General features: G+C 47.9%; 3 protein-coding genes across 3 annotated transcripts in view; 1 reads left to right on the plus strand and 2 right to left on the minus strand.

Annotated features, from left to right (window-relative positions):
* Nucleotides 1-1,646: 1,646 nt before the first annotated feature.
* LOC308481178 (uncharacterized protein) lies at nucleotides 1,647-4,589 on the minus strand. Its single transcript, XM_081013181.1, has 2 exons — nucleotides 2,784-4,589; nucleotides 1,647-2,742 (listed from the first exon to the last, which is right to left on the minus strand). The coding sequence occupies exon 2, from the start codon at nucleotides 2,695-2,697 to the stop codon at nucleotides 1,939-1,941; it is 759 nt and encodes a 252-aa protein (XP_080869307.1). The 5' UTR covers nucleotides 2,698-2,742; nucleotides 2,784-4,589; the 3' UTR covers nucleotides 1,647-1,938.
* A 336-nt stretch (nucleotides 4,590-4,925) lies between these two features.
* On the plus strand, nucleotides 4,926-6,107 carry LOC308481179 (heat shock protein 30C-like). Its single transcript, XM_081013182.1, has one exon. It carries the CDS (start codon nucleotides 5,073-5,075, stop codon nucleotides 5,790-5,792), a length of 720 nt encoding a protein of 239 aa, XP_080869308.1. The 5' UTR covers nucleotides 4,926-5,072; the 3' UTR covers nucleotides 5,793-6,107.
* A 1,254-nt stretch (nucleotides 6,108-7,361) lies between these two features.
* NAPRT (nicotinate phosphoribosyltransferase) overlaps nucleotides 7,362-22,453 on the minus strand; it is a 32,569-nt gene continuing 17,477 nt past the window's right edge. Inside the window, exons 8-13 of the mRNA XM_081012682.1 lie at nucleotides 20,813-20,897; nucleotides 17,785-17,865; nucleotides 15,594-15,696; nucleotides 13,158-13,315; nucleotides 11,286-11,393; nucleotides 7,362-10,178 (exon numbers count right to left, since the gene is read on the minus strand). Coding sequence (XP_080868808.1) covers nucleotides 10,119-10,178; nucleotides 11,286-11,393; nucleotides 13,158-13,315; nucleotides 15,594-15,696; nucleotides 17,785-17,865; nucleotides 20,813-20,897 — 595 coding nt within the window. The 3' untranslated portion in view covers nucleotides 7,362-10,118. The remainder of the gene's footprint in view (nucleotides 10,179-11,285; nucleotides 11,394-13,157; nucleotides 13,316-15,593; nucleotides 15,697-17,784; nucleotides 17,866-20,812; nucleotides 20,898-22,453) is intronic.

Consider the following 22,453-nt stretch of genomic DNA (forward strand, 5'->3'; position numbering starts at 1 on the left):
AATATGAAAGCCCTAAGTGGATTCACCAGGGATTGCCACTGCTGTGACACCATGCCAGTGTGAGACCATAGAAGAGCTACCTTGACACCTGAGAACACAAAAATGGCGGGGGACAAAGCGAACTGCATTTTTCAGTCATTAGTGGACCTTCCTGCTAAATGTAAAGCATACGCCACTATTGAGAAAATATCTCTTCCAAGGTACTAGAATGCCACAAGTAACTGAGCAACAAAATATTAATTTTGCATGATATCCTATGTCTAACTATGTGCACTGTTACACCATTATATTTCTATGCAAATATCCTTAAGAAGCATGACATCCAAGTCCCTTTCAGGTTCACATGGGCACACGCATCTGGGACGGAGAATAGCAGGTTAATGTTTATCACCTTAAATTGTGCGGAGAAAAGGATTGCAAAGTAGCCACCTTTGCAATCTTATCTCCGAAGGGGGGAACTGTAGCAGGAACCCCCCCACCCCAATCATTCTGCTTGTACAAACTTCATACACACACACACTCACACACTACATACGCCACATTTCTGTTATAAATTCATAGAAAATCAACCATACATTGGATTTGCACTGTTCCATTTTTATTTTACTCCATATGACAAGAACTAAGAAAAGGGGAGGGGGGTTTGACCCTGGTCAGCCAAAATCCCTTCACTGTCTCAGCACATCTGCAGGAGCCCTGCCCAGATGATCCCAGACAGAAGACAATCAAAATCACAAAGAACTTGCATATGGGAGTGGATTCAGCATGGACTGAAACAAAGGACAATGATCAGATCTTCCCTCAGGGGGCAGGAAACTGCAAACTCCCTTTTGTCTCCTGGAAGTGACTCGAGGGGTAGGGGGGAAGGGAGGAACCAGCCAGGTGACAAGACACTCAGGTTACCACCAACTCCTCCCTCAACCCCTCCTTTCTGTAATGTATGCATGATGTTACCACCACAACTCCACCCTCAACCCCTCCTGTCTGTAATGTATGCATGATGTTTCTGGGGGTGGGCTTGATCTAGAGGAGGGGAATTTCAAAAGTTTTTATAAGACCTGGCACACCATTTTTCTGGGTCCTTCCTCTCACCTGCGAGTGAGGGGAGCACCCTGTCGCGACAGTCTTTCTTCAATAAAGACCAGGCCTACAGGCTGCTGATTTGCTTCAATTTGCTCTGGTTGGTGTTTTATTTTTGTCCAAGGGAGCCCTCAGATTTTTCCTGCAACAACATTAAGCCAGAATCCACAACTTACTTAGGAATCTGTCCTCTGTTCCAGAACTCCACAGCCCTGGAATCTCAACACTCGCAATGAATATTTGATTACCTCTGAGCATGTGCAGAGGCCACCCAAAAGATAGGGGCGGTCTAGAAGTACCCTAAGTTATCTGAATGCACCCTGGTGCAAGGACTAACGGCTTCATAATAATGTATAAAACGCTGAGAATTTGCAAGGGGGATACACTAGGAAAGGGCATTCTATTTTAAGAGAAATGCAGCTGTGCCCCCTTCCTTCTCCCTCCCCTCCCCACGGTCTATCCTTTCAGGCCCCCTAAGCAGTCAATCTGGTGTACTGCCAATTCTTAGTCCAGCACCCACACGTTCAGGAACGCTGAAAACGACCCAAGTGAAGACAAGCAAATACTTTCAAGGGGGAAACAATGCAAGTTTATTTCCTGATGGGTTCTCCAAAGTACAATATTAAGGAAACGACAATCATAATGGAACGGCACGATAAACAACAACCCATGACTTGTGGGATGTATAAAAGGTACCCCAAAAGAGATGACCTACATGGGAGATGAAGCCCAGGGAACAGGATGGCAGCAAAGTTCCCAAGCCCCAAAGCTTGCAGATGGAACAGCTGGAATCGCCATGTCCTTTGAAGCCCCATGCTTTGCACTGTCCGCCCTCCCTCACTTCTGCCCTGGATATGCCTACTCATCTTCACTTCCTTCTTGGTCATTCTTGTCCCTGGTATTTCTCGCCTCCCCATCTCCACTTCCTCCTTGGTCAACCTCGTCCGGAGCAGCCTTCTCCTGCCCTTCTCCCCCCTGGGGGGCCCTGGTGACAGGGATGTTTGTCACCTTGGGAGCAGTCAGGGCCTTGCGTGGGACCTGGAAGCAGAGCTTGCCATCGTGGGTCAAGGTGCAGGTCACGGCGTCGAGATCGGCATCTTCCGGCAGGAGAACTTCTCTGAGGACCTCTCTGTGATCGTGGAAAACGAGGTCGTCTTCCGACCTGGTCTTCTTCTTGTGCTTCCCGGACACCGTCAGCTTCCTCCCGTCCATCTTCACAGTCAGCTCGTCCGCCAAAAACCCGGACATGTCCAGGCAGAGCTGGTACGTGATTTTGTTCTCCTGGAAGCTGACTTTGGGGACAAGGCTTGGGCTGCCCTGCCCTTCCTGGCCTGGGGCTGCCCAGGAGACGTGGGGATAGCTAGCTGCAGGCAAGACCCTCGGCCTCCCCATCTCATCCACCTGGGGCTGCGCAAAGAGGTTCTGGGGATAGCTACCTGCATGGAAGACCCTCGGCCTCCCCATCTCATCCACCTGGGGCTGCGCAGAGAGGTTCTGCGGAACCTCCAGCCACCTGTAGCCGCTTCTTGGATCTCTGCTGTAAAGCTGCGGGGAGATGAGGCTGGACCCAGGATAACCCCCGTGCTGCAACCCTCCGGATCTCGAGAAGCTTAGCATAGCTCAACAGGACGGTCTGTTTCTCTCTCTCTGGGCTCCGGGTGCCTGCAGTGTCTCTTTCGACTCTCTCTCTGGGCTCCGGGTGCCTGCAGTGTCTCTTTCCGCTCCAGCGTCTGTCTCTGACAAGCTGCAGTGCCTCCTTTTATCCTCTGCAGTGGCCTTCCAGACATTTCTGGAGCCTTCCTCTTCTGCTGTTCCTGGCGCTGGCAAGATGACCTTGACTCACAAATATGTGCCAAGAGATAGAAGCACCATCCAGAAACTTCCAACACATATTCATCGGCCGCGGGCCTCTCCCAAAAGCTCCTGGCTATTCCTGCCCTCACCTGGAGAGCATTCCTTCTTTAATTTTCTGCTGGTTGTTTGCATGCTTTTTGGATGTCCCACAATCGTATTATAAAGTAGTTGCGTTCTATCTTGTAAACCAAGCACTGATAAGTTGTTGTTTCTTTCTGTTTTCCAGTGCATTTCTCATCAAGAAAAAAACTGGAGCGGTGCACACAATTTTTTATTCTGAATGTGTGGCCGATTAAAAGTTTAAGAAGCAGTGCTATAGCCTATTTCAATGTATTTCAATTAATTGATTGTGATTTTATGTAAATTTTGTTATTTTTACTACTGTTAGCTGCTCGGAGCCCAACTTCGGCAGGGGAGGGTGGGATATAAATAAATTATTATTATTATTATTATTTCCTCTTGCCAGATAACAAGCAAATGCCCAAGAGAATGAGCCCATCCAAAAGGGCTACTTGATCATATGATGGAAGTTTTGTGGGCAGTTTCTGCTTTTAACTGGAAATAAAACAGTGCTTTTGCACATGGTGGGGTCTCTTGCGGCCTCATAAATATTTGAATAGGCAGGGCCATGGACAGCATGTATATTTTAACACCTTAGAAACTAGATATTCAGCTCTTGGCTAAAAATTTAGGACACCCCCTTCCACCGCCCCCAAACATGCGTCCAAAATATCCAACAAAATTTCAGGGTCAATTGCAAGAGGTCTTTCCCTTTCTGAGCACAGGCCTCCCATTCGGCAGGACGTAGGAACAAGTTTCTCTGACAGGATCAAATTCATGTCCTTCTATGGGCTGCAATCCTTATCACACACTTATTTACTTTGCAAACAGGGTTTATATGCCACTTAAAGTATACGTTAAAATTACCAACAAAATCGGGGGTGAAAAGGCAAGTTAATCTGTTTCCCCCTAAAATATAAATAAAATCACGAGTTTGAAAAATAAGGATTTTGTAAGACAGTGTCACCTGTTAAAATGCATGTCAAATTCACTCCTTAATGGGACTTCCTTCTGAGTAACAGGGTCGTTCTACCGAAATCCTAAACGAAGACTAGGATTGATTTTTGCAAAAAATAATATAAAATCCAACCTCCACGAATACACAGCAAGGAGAGTAGCCTTCCTTGAGTTTCATAATTTGCAGTCTACAGCTGCATGTACAAGCATCCCCAACGCTCTCCACTTAAGTCTTCAGGCTTCATCGCACCCCTAATATCTGTTGTGAGGTGCTTTGGGCACTCTTTAGTGTGGAAAAGTGGCAAATAACGCTAAAAGGAAAGGAAGCAACATCACCCACAGTGACTGCTACAAAGCCAACGTTTCGTGGGGGGAAACCCAAGTGTTTCCAGGAATACTAAATGTGTTGCCTGCAGGATGTAATCCCAATCATTTCTGCTGCCTCCTGCTCTCCTGAAGATAACGGCAAATGGACATGCATAGCAAAACCGTGTACGCAGTTCATTTTTTAAAAAAATGCAAATACTTTCCTTCAATGCAGCTGTAAGGAAAAGCTCCCAGAGCACAACTTTGCAGCCTTCTCTCACGTTATTGCGGGGGGGGGATGCTTTTTGCAAAATACCAATGTCAGCACAACTTATATTTTAAAAAGTGATGTTGCATTTATTGTTTGCAACAATTGCTTGGGCGAGCAGGCCGGTTGTCTATGCTGTATGCACTTACTTGCACACCCGTCTAGCCCCCTTGAAAACGGCTGCTTTTATTGCAGAAGGGCGCATCACGGACAAGCGTGCTGCCAAAGTCCCAAACACTTAAACGGGCGCGGTACCTAAAGGGGCTTAACTTTGGCTACACAATAGCAGCACCGCCGCTTGCAAAGCGAGGGTGCAGGACAGCGCGCAAAGCTCAGGGGCTGCAGACCCGACGGCGAGCGCGCCCGTTTTGCAAGGAGAGCGCGGGCAGCTTCTCCCACCTCCTCGCTCCGGGCCGCGGCTGGCAGCTGCCTGGGCTCCTCCCCCCCCCCCGTCGAGAAGGCGCCAAAAGCCCGGGGAGAGTCCCGTCGGGGCGGGCAGGCGAAGCGAGGGAGCCGCTTTGGCCCGAGGTTCGCCCGACGGCCGCGCATGGCGAGCTTCTCCCGGGACTGCCGCCCCCGGCGCGCCCTGGCGCGCACGTCGGGCCGGGACTCCTGCGTCCAGTACGTGCCGGTGGGTATGCCCCCTCGGAGCCTCCTGGACCAGCTGGTGGTGGACATGCAGAACCACTTGGAGGAGATGGAGAAGATGCGCGTGGTGCTGGTGGACGCGTACCCGTGTCTGGCCACGCGGCGCGAAGGCCGACGGCGAAGGAGCCGCGGCAGGAAACTCGACAGGCGCTGCCTGGACGACGACGAGGACGACGACGACGGCACCAGCGACTACCTGTACTCCCTGGACGTGACCGGCTTCGAGCCCGAGGAGCTGTCGGTGAAGGTGGAAGGCAGGAAGCTGACGGTGAGCGCCAAGCACGACAAGAAAACCGAGGGGACGGACGGCTGCGTCTCGCACGAGTTCCGCGAGGTGCGCAAGGAGGTCTTGCTGCCCGGAGACGCCAACATCGAGGCGCTGGCTTGCAACTTCTCCTCCGAGTTGGGCTGTCTCAGCATCGAGGCGCCGCGCCTGGTCCCCAAGTCCGTCGGGGAGAGGACCATCCCCATCACCATCCTCAAGGCTTCCGACGCCGGGACGGCGAAAGAGAGCCTGCCGCCGGCGGAGAAGGAGAAGGAGGAGAAGGAGAAGGAGAAGGAGGAGAAATCCAAATCCAAATCGCGTTCTTCCAGCCCGGAGAAAGGAGCTGCCGTCTGAAAAAGTTGCCCGACAGTTCGGCACTTTGCTGCGGGGATGCTGTGAAAGTGCTTTGCGCCTCTCTGGGGTCTCTGTTTAAGGAGCTGTTCTGCTTTTGTTCAAGTGCGTTGTTAGTTGTGCTTGTTGGTGAAAAGTAACTACACAGAAGTACAAGGAAAAGATGATCTGGAGGGCCTTCTGGCAACCGTTGTTGCATGTTGACTTTTGAAACCTTTATTCCTGCTTGCCGACGCTTTTGAAAAATGTGAACCCAGAGAGTTGAGCATTTATTGGCGTGTTTGTTGGCTTGTTTCAATAAATTAGACTTCTATCTGGTTTCTCGTTTGGTGTTTTTCATTTTATTCTAGGGGGGGAATTGCATTAAAAGCTTGAAAAAGCTGGCTGGAGTTGAAAGAGGGCCACTTTTTAAAGATTTCAGAATAAATCCCAGGGGCAGGGGAGGGGTGTATCTGCTTGTGTGGCTGTTACTGGGTTATTTGGGATCAAAAGTCTCCAGCCCCATAAAGGAATAGGATGGACAAGTCTGCTAGCGTAGCCCAGGGGTACAATTTCTGCCTAGCATGCCGGAATCCGAACTTGGAGAGGCCCCTGCCTTGGTGGGCCGGATCTTTATTTCCCCCCCCCCCCAACTTTGACAGGTGAGTGGGACCATCCACCTGTCGATCATCTGGCAGCCCACCTGGTTCAGTCCTGCTTGGCGCAGGTATCAACTGTGCGCACTGAACCTGCCCATCAAGGTGCTCTCACCTGATTCCACCCCCCAAAATGGAACTTAAATTCACATCCGGTTCACCCAGCAATTGTGGGAACTGCTTTCAGGTGATGTTCAGGAGACCTGGGAGACCGGGGTTCACATCCAGTGAAGTCCACTTAGGTGACCTTGAGACAGCCACTAATTCTGGGCCTAGCCGACTTCACATCTGGGGGAGGACAAAATGGGGAGGAGGAGAACCATGCGTGCCATATTCCTTTGGGGGAAGGTACGCAACGCAAGCGTCATTCCGCCAAACTCATTCATTCCAAGTACCGTTTGCAAAGAACGGCTTGTTCTTTGGAATGCGGTCTTACGTCTTTTGATGTTGAAGTAGCCCTGCTGGTTTTTGGAAAAGGCGATGCCTTTATTTGCAAATGGTGGGTGAAAGGCAGAACAAAGTTTTGAAACTTTGCAGATCAAACCAGTCGCCCCAACGCTGCTTCCAAAAGCAAGTGTGCAAAAGATGGCAGCTTTCCCCGGTTTCTCCCGGTGTTTTGAAACTCGCATTTCAGTGCCATGGTAAAGAACCAGCAAAGATACTTAACTCAGGTTGCAGGGAACCTTTGGGCCCCTAGATATTTCTGAACTCCCATCTCTGGTCGCTTGCAATTCTTGCTGGGGATGATGGGAGTTGTAGTTCGGCAACATTTGGAGCGTCAAAGCTTCCCCACCCCTAACTTGACTTAACGGTTTCCCCAACAGCTGTGGGTGCAAATCTGTTATTTCTCCATTTTGCCAGGGCAGAACCTAATCCATAGCAAAAACCATATATTCCAAACCCATATTGCAACAGACAGACGCACACACGTCTAGAATAAGGATCGCACAATTTATTTCTCTTGCGTACAGAAATTTATATGCATTTATTTGAAAGCGGTGCCGTTTCCCCTAAAGACTATGGCGCAGTTTGATTGTTAAGCCACACGCTAAAATTAAGAGGAGCGTACATGCGGTCCAGTATGGTTTCATACAGGTATAAAAGCCAGGATTGCTAACATTCAAGGCACTGTTAAATCTGTCTATGCCACAATAGGTTAGTCCTGTTTGGATGCTCCTGTTCAGAATCGCAGCCGACCTCTGTCACCAAACTCGCGTGGTTGGTGGCGGCGGCAATGGAGTCAAAACAGGACCCGCGAGGAACGAGAAGGGTGTATCTTAATGCAAGATTTGCAGCAGTACATTGGTGGGCAGGGGGGCACAAACACATAAACCCAGCCCGATAAGCACCAAGCATGTTCAGCAGGTGCCACAGAATGTTAAATGTCCATTGGAAAAGTAAAACGGATGTCAGGGACAGATTGCAGGGCAGATTCGAGGGTAAACCGTACGTGGAACGAGTTTGCCCCTGCGGCTTGATGGAGGTAGAAACTGTCTCTCATGTCTTGTTACGCTGCCGTTTCTACGGGCGTATACGCTCGGTATTTATCACTCCCGTTATACAAAAATCTCCAAACGGGTCCAAACTTCAAAGTCTAAAACTCCTGGTAGAGGACAAGGATCTAGAGATCACGCTAAGGGGGGCCAAATTATGTGCGACTGCCGTAAAACTTAGGGAACAAGCTGTACTACCAAAATGATTAAGGTTTTAAATGACAATTTTAGGTTATATTTTAGTGATCAAGATTTAATATATATTTTTAACTGCCGCTATATCTGTATGGTTTCTGGTTTACCCAACTGCAATTCAATGTATTCCTCTTGTGTTTTATGGTTTTCCTGATATTGTAAGTGAGCCGGAACTGGTCTGTGACCATAATAATAAAGTTCAATTCAGGTGTCAGGGACTGGCTGGAGGCAGAGGAGTGGTGCGAAGCACCTGCTGGGGAACCCCCCCCCCCCAAGAGAAACCCTGGAGGAGGAAGGCTGAGAGCCAGGGCATTGGTGGCGAGACACAGGAGAGGCCAGAGATGATGAATGCTGGGGAGCGACTGGGTTTAGTGAGCCGGGAGAGCCTGTGACAGAGAGCAGTTCAGACTCCAAGGCTGAAGCAGAGGAGGAGGGGGGTCAAGAGATGGCAGAAAAATCCAGGGAGTCAGTCTCCCTTTTCCCCCTGGTCTCCAAGAAGGCACAGAACAATGCGGATGGCAGAACAGAGACCAGAGGTGCAGAAACGGAGTTTGAGGCTGCTTGGAAAACATCTGGGAGAGGGAGGAGGCTTAGAGAGGGTGGAAGACAGGGACAACTGCTCCAGGGGGCAGGGCCACCTGGGAAGGTTTGCTGAGACCACTAGGCAGAGTTGCATCTCCTTCCATTGAATAAAGAGTTAACTTCACTGGCATCAGAGATTTGCTTCCTTTCTTGCTGACCTGCGTCTTGACTCCAGCTCTGACAGCTGGGGGGGGGGGTGCGGAGCGAACTGAGACCCTTGCAGCTTGTAGTACCAGGGAGGATACTGCACCGGGGGCAGGGAGGGATAAACTACAACATTTTGTTGCAGTTCCGACCTGTTCTCCCCCCCCCCCCGAATGCTGAATATTGAGGGGGGGCTCGGGTTCGCCAACCCAGTGGGGAAAATCCTCACTGGAAAGCCCATGCCCCTATTTTCCTGGACCACTATTTTGCCTCTTGTTTCCCTGCTCCAGTTTCAAGGCAAATATCACTTTACCTGCACATGCTGTTGTCTTTTGGGTGCTTCCAGGGCAACCCTGCTTTATGGAGAATTCATCCTGATTTGTTTGCAGGTAAGACGAGGCAACGTTGGCTACTGAATAAGCATCCCTCCTCATTTGTTCGTGGGTGACCTGGAGGCAAAGCAAGCGTTGCCCCACAACTTTCTCAGTAAAAGGTAAAGGGATCCCTGACCGTTAGGTCCGGTCGTGGCCGACTCTGGGGTTGCGATGCTCATCTCGCTTTATTGGCCGAGGGAGCCGGCGTACAGCTTCCGGGTCATGTGGCCAGCATGACTAAGTCTCTTCTGGCGAACCAGAACAGCACACGGAAATGCCGTTTACCTTCCCGCCGGAGCAGTACCTATTGATCTACTTGCACTTTGATGTGCTTTCAAACTGCTAAGTTGGCAGGAGCAGGGAGCGAGCAACGGGAGCTCACCCCATCGCGGGGATTCGAACCGCCGACCTTCTGATCGGCAAGTCCTAGGCTCTGTGGTTTAACCCACAGCACCACCCACGTGGATCTCTACTATTGCAAAAAGTCCAGTCTTTTTTTTGCCGGGGGGGGTGGAGTTTGCTGTGTAAGGCTTCCCAACCAACTTGTGCAACCCGAATCTGCCAGCAGGTGATTTGAATCCACTGGAAAATAGCAACCAGCCCGCAAGCTCCCTGAACTGAATTCTACCTGCCGAAACCTGCCCTACAGGTGCTCCTCAAGCTCTCCATTCATGAGGTTTGGTCCCAGCCCCCCCCCCCCCAATTCCCACACTGGCAGTGTGCAATACATTCCTAGACAGATCCTTTGAGTGCAAAGGGGCAATTTCAGTTCTTAAGGCACAGGAAAGGCGCTGCATCTGTAGGTGATGAGGCGGTGGTGGTGGCTGGGATCAGGATCCGAGGCACGGCACAGAGTGGGTGCTGCCACCGCCCCCCACTCCTGGGCACGGGAAAAGGCTTTGCGGGTCACTGGCTGCCTCTCTGGAGATCGAGGAGAAGCCGGTGGAGCTTTTCTGTCACAGCCACCTGAGAGCAGGAGAAGTTGAGAAAGAGGGATCATAGATCACAGAATTGTAGGAGATGGAAGGGAACTATATTTTTTTTTGGGGGGGGAATGAACGAATTCCTATGCCCCACAAATAACCCAGAGAGGCATTTTAAATAAGACGACACATTCAACTCATGTAAAAACGCCAGGCAGGCCCCGCAAATAACCCAGAGATTCATTTTAAATAAAAGGACACACTCTACTCATGTAAAACATGCTGATTCCTGGACCGTCTGTGGGCCGGACTGAGAAGGCAATTGGGCCTGATCCGGCCCCCAGGCCTTAGTTTGCCTACCCATGATCTAGGCAAACCTCCTTGCAATGCAGGAATATGCAGCCGTCCTTTTTTTTTTTTTTTAATATGATATTTATTAAAATTTCAAAAGAAAAAGATTACGTTAATAAGAAAATTAACAATAAAAAGGAAAAATACAAAATACAAAAAAGAAAAAAGCAGTTAAAAACAATTCCATCTTTTCATCGCTTCTTTTACATTTACTTGTTTCCCGGACCTCCTCATACCTCCCTCTTTTGTATTCTAATTCAGTTTGTTAGTCCAGCGATTCCTTTCCCTCCTTTTTAATCCTGATCTTTAATCTTGATATATTATAACATTAAATTTTTAGATATTTAAAAACCAATTTTTCCATATTCTTTTATACCATTATGCAGCCGTCCTATATGGGGATTCGAACCTGCAAACTTGGCATTCTCAACACCACACTCTAACCAGCTGAGCTATCCAGGCAGGGAAGGAGTGCTTCGGCTCAGCAGGAGGGCCCAGAATCTCCACTGGGGTGGGTTCGATCCCTTCCCACCTTCCCAGCAGATGTGAAGGAAATAAGCAGCTATTTTATCTTTAAAAGACATCTGAAGGCTGCCCTGTTTAGGGAAGCTTTTAATATTTAATGCTGTTTTAACACTCGATTGGGAGCTGCCCAGAGTGGCTGGGGAAACTCAGCCAGATGGGCGGGGTATAAATAATAAATTATTATTATTATTATTATTATTATTATTATTATTATTATTGTCATCATCATCCACATTAAGAAATTCTGAATCGGCATTGTTAGGCCCGTTTGTACCTTGTAGGTCTCCGCGTCCTTCAGCCTCTTGTGCGCAGGGTTGAGTTTGTTCAGCGAGGCCTGGGCATAGTCCCTGATCTCCACAAGGCTGGGGAGTGGCTGGCAGACCTTCGGCGTGGGAAAGGCAGAAAGAAAGCATTTCAAAATGTTCTAGAATCAGGAATAAAATCCTAAGAGCAGACCAAAATCCCATCTAATTCAGGAGCTGGGAACTGTCTTCCGACCAGAGACGATCCCAAGACATCTTGGCTGCCTGAGGCAAAGAACAATATGGTGCTGGGGAGAGAGAATCACAGAATTGTAGAGTTGGAAGGGACCCCGAGGGTCATCTAGTCCAACCCCCTGAAATGCAGGAATCTTAGCAAAAGCATCCCAGACCGATGTCCATCCAACGTCTGCTTAAAAACCTCCAGAGAAGGAGAGTCCAACAGCTCGTACTGCCAGAAAGTTCTTCCTGATTTTTAGTTACAATCTCCTTTCTTTCTATTGGGGTTCAATACCCAATATCCTGATGGGACGCAGGTGGCACTGTGGGTTAAACCACAGAGCCTAGGACTTGCCGATCAGAAGGCCAGTGGTTCGAATCACCGCAACGGGGTGAGCTCCCATTGCTCGGTCCCTGCTCCTGCCAACCTAGCAGTTAGAAAGCACGTCAAAGTGCAAGTAGATAAATAGGTACCGCTCCGGTGGGAAGGTCAACGGCGTTTCCGTGCGCTGCTCTGGCTCGCCAGAAGTGGCTTAGTCATGCTGGCCACATGACCCGGAAGCTGTACGCCAGCTCCCTTGGCCAATAAAGCGAGATGAGCGCCGCAACCCCAGAGTTGGTCACGACTGGACCTAATGGTTAGGGGTCCCTTTACCTTTACCAATATCCTGATAGTCAATAATGCAATCATCAGTCAATCGGGAGGTTTATTTAGCATTGCAATGGATGCATGACACTTAACCCTGCTTAGGAAGACAGGAAGGTGCCTTTCAGGGTAAAAGACACAGCAATTTTTTAATATTTTTAGCATCCCCAAATAACAGCTGTTCTGCCCAGTATAGTCACGTGGCACAACAACGGCTGACAGACAGAGAAACTGCTTTCTTCTTCCAACTCTCTGCACCCAAACTGACCACCCAAATGAGAACTGGGATCTTCAACGAGCCCTGAAATATTTTACTTCTCTCTCATTTGGGCTCTGACCCCACCCTGGCCAGAAGGCACAAGGCTCTATGCTGCCGGCTGACATAAATTATTATTGTTATTTATTGAATTTCTATACCGTCCTATACCCAGGGGTCTCAGTGTGGTTCACAGAGAAAAATCAAAATATAAAACCACAAAATATATAATAAAAATACAAACAGCATCCCAATAGCCCGCCCCCCACAATTTTTTTTTTTTTAAAGGGCATCAGATCAACGTTTTTGCCTGGCGCCTAAAGGTGTATAATGAAGGCGCCAGGTGAACTTCTCTGGGGAGAGCATTCCACAAACGGGGAGCCACTGCAGAGAAGGCCCCGTTCTCATGTTGCCACCTTCCGGACCTCTTGAGGAGGCGGCACACGAAGAAGGGCCTAAGAAGGTGATCTCAGGGTCCGGGTAGGTTATTATGGAAAGAGGCGATTCTTGAGGTATTGCGGTCCTGAGCCGTTTAAGGCTTTACAGGTCAAGACCAGCACTTTGAATTGGGCCAGGAAACTAATTGGCAGCCAGTGCAATGGTGTAATATGCTTAAACTATCTTGCTCCGATGAGCTACCTGGCCGCTGAATTCTGCACCAGCTGAAGTTTCCAAACCGTCTTCAGAGGCAAGCCCTAAATGCAAAGCAACATCGGCCCACATGAAGTCTTGCAAAGAGAAGACCACAGGGGTCTTCCTCCCCACCTGCCCATCTTTGAGGTAGACGCGGTTCAGCATTTCGACTGCTGAAGGAGTCACTTTTCCAGCTTCCTGGGTCGTTCCCACCAGCCAGAAGTCCACCTCCTGCCCAGCCCTTGGAGGAGGTTCCTTTTCCAAAGTCATGAGATCCATGCATGGGAAGCCTGCAAGCAAAAGAAGGGCAGAATCGTGACCAAAAGAGAGTAATGACAGTGAAAGGCCAGGTATAGAACCACAGAATTGTAGAGTTGGAAGGAACCCCCAAGGGTTATCAATAATAATAATAATAATAATAATAATAATAATAATAATAATTTATTTATCCCCTGTCCATCTGGCTGGGTTTCCCCAGCCACTCTGGGCGGCTTCCAACAGAACACTAAAATACAATAACCTATTAAACATTAAAAGCTTCCCTAAACAGGGCTGCCTTCAGATGTCTTCTAAACGTTTGGTAATTATTTTTCTCTTTGACACCTGGTGGGAGGGCGTTCCACAGGGCGGGTGCCGCTACTGAGAAGGCCCTCTGCCTGGTTCCCTGTAACTTGGCTTCTCGCAGGGAGGGAGCTGCCAGAAGGCCCTCAGCGCTGGACCTCAGTGTCCGGGCAGAACGATGGGGGTGGAGATGCTCCTTCAGGTATACTGGACCGAGGCCGTTTAGGGCTTTAAAGGTCAGCATCCACACTTTGAATTGTGCTCGGAAACGTACTGGGAGCCAATGTAGGTCTGTCAAGACCGGTGTTGTGTGGTCTCAGCAGCCACTCCCAGTCCCCAGTCTAGCTGCCGCATTCTGGATTAGTTGTAGTTTCCGGGTCACCTTCAAAGGTAGCCCCATATATATTGGAAGACACAATATTTACCCACCCGGGAAGAATGGCAGATGAAGTTGATGGACTATATGGAACTGGCGGAAATGACTGGCAGAATCCGAGACCAGGGAGAAGAGTCGGTGGAAGAAGATTGGAAAAAATTTAAAGACTATCTACAGAAATACTGTAAAATTAATGAATGTTAGAAAAATGTTGGAATGAAGTTATATGGCTTTAGTAGAAATGTTATAAGGAATTAAGTACAGATAGGTTAACAGAGCATTAAAGGAAAAATAAGGTTAGAATGAGTTAAGATAATTATAGGATAGAAAACAGAGGAAGATGGAAAGGAATTGCTGAAATAATTAATAGAAGTGGAATACAAAAAGGGAGGTGTGAGGAGGTCATTGGAAATAAGTGAATGAAAGATGGGATAATGAAATTGTTTGATTTATTTTATTGTTTTTGTTTTGTTTTGTTAATTTGATGTGTTGTATTGTATTGTCTTTTTAGTGTTTAAGTTTTTGGAAAAATAATAAATATTATTTTTTTAAAAAACAAAAAACAAAGGTAGCCCCACGTAGAGCGTACTGCAGCAGTCCAAGTGGGAGATAACTAGAGCATGCGCCACTCTGGCTAGTCCAACCCCAGCAATAGAGGAATCACAGCTGGAGAATCCCTGGCAGATGGTCCCCCAAGTCCACAGCTGACTGGCTCTTAGCCCCAGAAAGTTCTTCCGAATGTTTAGTCGGAATCTCCTTTCTTGTTACCTGAACTCATGGATTCGAATCCTACCTTTCAAGCAGGCGAAAACAAGCTTGTTCCATCCTCCATGTGGCATCCTTTTGGATAGCTGAAGAAGGCCTATCCCATCTCCTCTCAGTCTCCTCTTCTCCAGGATAAACCTACCCAAATCCCTCAACCGTTCCTCATAAGGTTTTTTTAAGCAGAGGTTGGATGGCCATCTGTCATGGATGTTTAGCTGAGATTCCTACACAGCACGGGGTTGGGCTAGATGACCCTCGGGTCCCTTCCAACTCAATTCTACGATTCTTTGATTTCCAGCCAAGCAAAAATACTTGAGGAAGGGACATTGATGGAGAACTATTTGCCCTCTTGACCTGAGGACTTCTCTTAGACCTCTGGGCCTAACACCTCTTTGGTGTTACACCTCCTTCCGTCGGGCCTGTAAGACAGAGCTATTCCGCCTGGCCTTTAATTTGAATTCAGCCTGATCTTTTATTTCCTTTCTCTTCCCTCCCCCTCCCCTTTCATGAAGATCACCTGCTCTTAGACCCCACAGCTAATTCTCCCCTGGCCTCCTCATTGGCCCAAGTAGGACCAATTCAGCCAGCAAGCCCTGGGGATTATCTAATTGATTTCTGAATTTTGAATTTTATTGTTATTCAGGTTTTTATACTGTATTTTATGCTGCTTTTACAATTAAGTGTTTTAAATTTGTTTTTAGCTGCCCTGAGCCTGGTTTTTGAACCGGGAAGGGCGGGGTATAAATAAAATTATTATTATTATTATTATTATTATTATTATTATTATTATACAGAGAGCAATGGACTCTTAGAACAGAAGGCACCTCCTTTTTCCTATGTTCGAAAATCAGTCCCCAGAATCTCACCTGCAGCATCCCAGAGCCTGTAGACTCGCTTGCTTCCAGGTAAGGTTGTCTTCTCTTTGTCTTCCGTCACCTTCAGTCTCGGGGAACCATTCACCTCCACCAGCTACGGACGGAGAGACAGGCAGTTGTTCATGGAAGCAACCTGGTTTTTGTTTAGGATAATGGCAATACTGATGGAGGGAAGGATGGGGAGACAGGACAGGGGCAGGCAGGCAGGCAAATGCAACACGGGAGTATGTGGGCCACCCTATTACATATGGTACTCAGGCGGAATCTCTTTCAAGGAATCAAATCTACTTGTTCTTTGCAGTTTCTGGAGCTTTAAAGCGATCCAATGCTGATGGTGGGAATTACGGAGCAGAGAGAGGTGACAGGCAGGCAGGTAAATTTGGTGGGTGGGGAGGAAGAGGTATTATATAGAACCCAAGGCTCCCGGAATAGTCTATATTTGGATATCATTAATGTGGCATTAAGGGATGCGGGTGGCACTGTGGGTTAAACCACAGAGCCTAGGGCTTGCTGATCAGAAGGTTGGCGGTTTGAATCCCCGCGACGGGGTGAGCTCCTGTTGCTCGGTCCCTGCTCCTGCCAACCTAGCAGTTCGAAAGCACGTCAAAGTGCAAGTAGATAAATAGGTACCGCTCCAGCGGGAAGGTAAACAGCGTTTCCGTGCGCTGCTCTGGTTTGCCAGAAGCAGCTTAGTCATGCTGGCCACATGACCCGGAAGCTGTACGCCGGCTCCCTCGGCCAATAAAGCTAGATGAGCGCCGCAACCCCAGAGTCGGCCATGACTAGACCTAATGGTCAGGGGTCCCTTTACCTTTAATGTGGCAGTAAAAATTCTTTTTTTGCACCCAAGGTGCTCTTCTGCTGCACAGGGTGAGATTAGGAAGGAAATGCAGGCTGCTGAAATGTGAAAAGCTTTGCCTTCGTTAAAGGAAGAAGAAGCAATCTTCTAGTCCTCAAGATTTAAAAATGTGCAGGAAGCTTTTGCTAGTGGTTTAGAAAGGTAGAGCTTCCATACATCTGGGTGCTGCATAGTGATCATCCTCCATGACCCGAAGAATAGATTTCTATGGATCTGAGTTAGGGGATCAAATACGCTATTTCAACAAGAGAGAGAGAGAGAGAGAGAGAGAGAGAGAGAGAGAGAGAGAGAAACAGAAGAAGAAGAAGAGGAGGAGGAGTTTGGATTTGATATCCTGCTTTATCACTACCTGAAGGAGTCTCAAAGCGGCTAACATTCTCCTTTCCCTTCCTCCCCCACAACAAACACTCTATGGGGTGAGTGGGGCTGAGAGACTTCAGAGAAGTGTGACTAGCCCAAGGTCACCCAGCAGATGCATGTGGAGGAGCAGAGATGCGAACCCGGTTCCCCAGATTACAAGTCTATTGCTCTTAACCACTACACCACACTGGCTCTCAGAGAGAGACCCAGCCCAAGTCCTCCTTTAATACCTCAACTGCTAGTAGATAATGCTTTTATTGGCCTTTGGCAACCTTTGGACTACAACTCCCATCAGCCACAGCCAGTCATGCTGGCTGTGGCTGATGGGAGTTGTAGTCCAAAACACCTGGAAGGCCCCAGCTTGCCAAAAGCTGGCTTATACATTTACAAAATTCTGTCTCCCAATGCATCCCCGTTTCTGAAAAGCTACCATAAAGAATGCTGATCGCCGAAGAATTGACGCTTTTGAATTCTGGTGCTGGAGGAGACTCTTGAGAGTCCCATGGGCTGCAAGAAGACCAAACCTATCCATTCTGAAGGAAGTCAGCCCTGAGTGCTCACTGGAAGGACAGATCCTGAAGCTGAGGCTCCAAGACTTTGGCCACCTCATGAGAAGAGAAGACTCCCTGGAAAAGACCCTGATGTTGGGAAAGATGGAGGGCACAAAGAGAAGGGGACAACAGAGGACAAGGTGGCTGGACAGTGTTCTCGAAGCTACCAGAATGAGTTTGACCAAACTGCGGGAGGCAGTGGAAGACAGGAGGGCCTGGCGTGCTCTGGTCCAGGGGGTCACAAAGAGTCGGACATGACTAAATAACAACAACAACAACATCACGCCAGCAGGCTCATAAAGGTTACTCTCTTTCCCCCTCTGTTAATCATTAGAGGATAGATTTGACCCGAACCGCAGAGCCCAAGAGATTCTGGCCCTGCAAGCGCGTCTCTGTGGAAGAACTGGCTTACCTTGTAGACGCAGCCCAGGGATGGCTGAAGCGTGCATGTCACCAAGTGAGTGCCCACGCCAATCATGTCTATTTCATTCCCCTGGCAAGAGGACACAGCAAAAGAGAACAATTGAGTTGTCCGCCCTCGGCTAATAGGCATCGCAGGCGCTTCTCTGCGTCCCACACAGCAGCCAGCCGCCTCGGGAACATGCCGAAACTCTCAGAAACTCCAAAGGAGGTCAGTTTCAACGCCTTCTCCTGCCACAAAAAAGAGCTGGCAGAGTAAAAATTAGAACAGCTTGCTCTAAATAGACCAGAGGCCCTCAGCTCTCAACCTACTTGGCCAAGTCATAATTGCTACTTTGGAAAAATAATTAGGTTTTGAAAGATGGCTCAGAAGCCAATGGAATGAAGAAACAAATAAATAAAAGCATCTCAACCTCAGCCTTCCCCCAATCATCTGCAATACGGGGAAAATCATATTTATTTATGTGTTATACCATTTTATATTATAAAAAGAATCACAGAGCAGCTCGCGAAACACTGTAAAGCAACATGCTGTTTAGAAAGCTGGTATGTGTTTTAATCTTTTTTCAGACTGTCGCTATTTTAACTTTTCAAAAGCCTTTGTCAGGGAACTGCCATCAGTGCCGGAGGGAGAGAGCAAGATCCAGAGGGATTCCAGAGAGCGTCCCCGGATTGGGAGAGGCAGCCCATCTTCTGGGGAAGAGAATCAGCGTAGCACCAGTGGAGAAGGGGGGAAGATGGGGGAAGCGGCGAGGCGGTCCCATGACTCCTTGCCGGGGACCAGCGGGGAGAGTAGGGGTCCTCCGTTGCCCACGCCCTCCTTGCGCAGAAGGCTTTCGCGCAGAGAGAGTAGGAGGAGACTAGGCGTCAAAGAGCTTCTTTGCTGGAAGAAGTTTAAGAAATGCCCACTGACGGATTCTGCCAGCGATTGAGACAGCCACGGGTGAGTGGCTGTCCGGACAGAAAAGGTTCACTCAGGCAATCCAGCCAGGTGTTTACACCGGCTTACGCACGAGCAACCCCTAGAACCATTACAGCCTTACATTATTTTCAGTTTTTCTCATTGGTAAATGATTCATTTTACCGCTCTGAGGTTTGCTTGTGGTTTACGATCAAGCTGATGGTGTTGTTTTGCTGAGTGTGGACACGTCGTGCCCATTGGAGTTTGTGCGGACAGATAGAACTGTGGACCGACAGTTTACACACTGCGAGAAAGGAGTTTTGGCAGCAAGAAGACCCTCTCTTGGACTCAAGGGAGAGAAATGCATTCCACTGGACTCAGTATACATGCAGGATGCTGCTTTTAATAGCTGCCACCCTGCAAGCGTCCTGCCAACCTAGCAGTTCAAAAGCACGTCAAAGTGCAAGTAGATAAATAGGTACCGCTCTGGCGGGAAGGTAAATGGTGTTTCCGTGCGCTGCTCTGATTCGCCAGAAGCGGCTCAGTCATGCTGGCCACATGACCCGGAAGCTGTACGCCGGCTCCCTCGGCCACTAAAGTGAGATGAGCGCCGCAACCCCAGAGTCGGTCACGACTGGACCTAATGGTCAGGGATCACTTTACCTTTACATTTATCCTGCAAGCGAAGAGCCATCTTCAAAGTCTTGCATGGGGAATCTACTTAATCGCTAGACTTTTGAGGGTGAAACCGCTGTATCAACCTGCACGACTCAGAAAAATGGCAATCTTCGTCTTGCCGGCTGAGGGATGACCCAGAAAGGACCACGATAGCTACCACTGCAATGTGCTCTATGTGGGGCTACCTTTGACGGTGACCCGGAAACTACAACTAATCCAGAATGCGACAGCTAGACTGGTGACTGGGAGCGGCCGCTGAGACCACATAACCCCGGTCCTGATAGACCTACACTGGCTCCCAGTACATTTCCGAGCACAATGCAAAGTGTTGGTGCTGACCTTGAAAGCCCTAAACGGCCTCGGCCCAGTAGACCTGGAGGAGCATCTCCACCTCCATTGTTCAACCCGGACACGGAGGTCCGGTTCCTAGGGCCTTCTGGCCGTTCCCTCACTGTGAGAAACAAAGCTACAGGGAACCAGGCAGAGGGCCTTCTTGGTGGTGGCGCCTGCCCTGTGGAATGCTCTCCCATCAGAAGTCAAGGAAATAAACAACTATCTGATATTCAGAAGACATCTGAAGCCAGCCCTGTTTAGGGAAGTTTTTAATGTCTGAACTTTTATTCTGTTTTTAATGTTCTGTTGAAAGCCGCCCAGAGAGGCTGGGGAAACCCAGCCAGATGGATGGGGTATAAATAATGAATTATTATTGTTGTTGTTGTTGGAAATCAGTAACTTTCCCCCAACTACCCACCCCAATTTCCAAGACAGTGAAGCCAAAGGGAGAAGACTTACATCTGACTGTGTTTTTATATTTTGCTGGAAGACATGCAGAGTGGCTGGGGGAACACAGTCAGATGGGCAGGAGACAAGTATTATAATATTCCCAATAACATTCCGATAGGCTAGGGGACCTGGAATATCTAAGTTACTGATAGTGTCCAGTATACCTCAGCCCAGAATACCTAAAGGAGCGTCTCCACCCCCATCATTCTGCCTGGACACTGAGGTCCAGCGCCGAGGGCCTTTTCGGTGGTGGCGCCCACCCTGTGGAACGCCCTCCCATCAAATGTCAAGGAAATAAACAACTATCTGACTTTTAGAAGACATCTGAAGGCAGCCCAGTTAAGGGAAGTTTTTAATGCTTTATTGTACTTTTAATTTTTTGCTGGAAGCCGCCCAGAGTGGCTGGGGAAACCCAGTTAGATGGGTGGGGTATAAATAATAAATGATTATTAAATTAATAATACTGAATGTCTGTGATCTCTTTTCTTTACCTTGCCAGGCCAAACTTTCACAGGGCTTACTTGGAGCGCCGAATAATTTGAGCTATGCTGCCGCGGGTAATTATTGCTATTACCTGCTGCAATTATTTGCTTGCTGAGACTCAGAGAGTCTCCCCTTCCCACGCACCGAACTTGAGCAAGAGCAAGCATGTCCTCACCTCCTGAGAGAGCTCCCGGAGGTTCTCTTCGCTGACGTCGTTGCTCACGGCGATGGGGACTGCTGCGAACCAGGGGACCTGAAAGCTGAATGGCAAGACAAGCGAAAAAGAAGTGTAAGGAAATCACAAGCAGGGTGGATAAAAATAAAAACAATTTTTTTAAAAAAACAACAACCCAATTTTTAAAATTTAAATCGGATTTTTTATTTAAATTGGATTTTTAAAATAAAATGCTTTAGGAGGAAAAATATTTCTTAAGATTTTCTATTTAAGTTACATAGAGTCCAAAGGCTATTCATCAGGAAATACAGATTTGTTTTAAGTTTTTCATGTGTGCTAAAACTCAGACTGAGGGTTTTTTTAAAAAAAGTTTAACCACATCAGTTAACAAACATGGATACATATGCTATAATGTTAATTGTTTTAGTTAAATAAATTGTTTAAATTGTTATTAAGGAAATGATTGTTTTTCTCCTTCCAATAAAGTACAGCAGAAAAGTTGTCCAAATATAAACAGTTAATTTATTAAACCTCACAATAATTTCATAATTATCTGCCTATGTATTTCTTATAGTATAACCAAATCAGCAATTTTCGATATAAGTGTAAAAACTACTCTGAAAATTTATTATTCCAAAAACGAAACCTTCATCTGGTTGTAAATATTAAGATTATACTAGCAAGAATGAGTCTTTCTGTTAAAAAAAGAAAGAAAGATTTAAATCAAGTCTTACTGACTAGTGATTTAAATTAAGTCTTACTGACTAGTGATTTAAATGGGTGATTTAAATGGATTTGATTTACCGTATTTTTCGCTCTATAAGACGCACCAGACCACAAGACGCACCTAGTTTTTGGAGAAGGAAAACAAGAAAAAAAATATTCTGAATCTCAGAAGCCAGAAGAGCAAGAGGGATCGCTGCGCAGCGAAAGCAGCAATCCCTCTTGCTGTTCTGGCTTCTGGGATAGCTGCGCAGCCTGCATTCGCTCCATAAGGCACACACACATTTCCCCTTACTTTTTAGGAGGGAAAAAGTGAGTCTTATAGAGCAAAAATATACGGTAAATCAAATCCACCCTGATCACAAGAGGCTGCTGGATCAGGCCAAAGGGAACCCATCTAGCCCAACATCCTGTTCTCACAGGGCCAAGCAGATACCTGTGGGAAACCCGCAAGCAGGATTCGAACACAAGACCTGAGCTCTCCCTGCCTATGGTTTCCAGCAACTGGGATTCAGAAGCATGGCTGCCTCCCGCTATGGAGGCAGAGAATAGCCATCCTGGCTAGCAGCCCTCGATAGCCCTCTTCTCCAAGAATTTGCCTAATCCTCTACTAAACCCATCCCAAGATGGTGGCCATCACTGCTTCCTGTGGCGGGGAGTTCCACAGTTCAACTATGTGCTGTGAAAAGAAATTGTTTCGTGTATCTGTGCTGAACCTTCTGACATTCAGCTTCCTTCTACGTCAGATTCTGAGATCTAGCTCAGTATCGTCCACACGGACTGGCAGCCACAATCCAGGGTTTCAGAGCGGGGTCTTCCCAGCCCTGCTAACTGCTGAAGCGATGATTCTTCATCATCAACTTCACTGGACTGGTCATATTGTGCCTGATGATCGTCTTCCAAAGCAACTACCCTATT

The sequence above is a fragment of the Podarcis pityusensis genome (assembly GCF_964106645.2).
Source record: "Podarcis pityusensis genome assembly, chromosome: 7".
NCBI classification, from domain to species: Eukaryota; Metazoa; Chordata; class Lepidosauria; order Squamata; family Lacertidae; genus Podarcis; species Podarcis pityusensis.

What these genes read in the sequence shown, in the direction of transcription:
- LOC308481178 (XM_081013181.1), bottom strand. Translation starts at nt 2,697, where the DNA reads ATGCTAAGCTTCTCGAGATCCGGAGGGTTGCAGCACGGGGGTTATCCT.
- LOC308481179 (XM_081013182.1), top strand. Translation starts at nt 5,073, where the DNA reads ATGGCGAGCTTCTCCCGGGACTGCCGCCCCCGGCGCGCCCTGGCGCGC.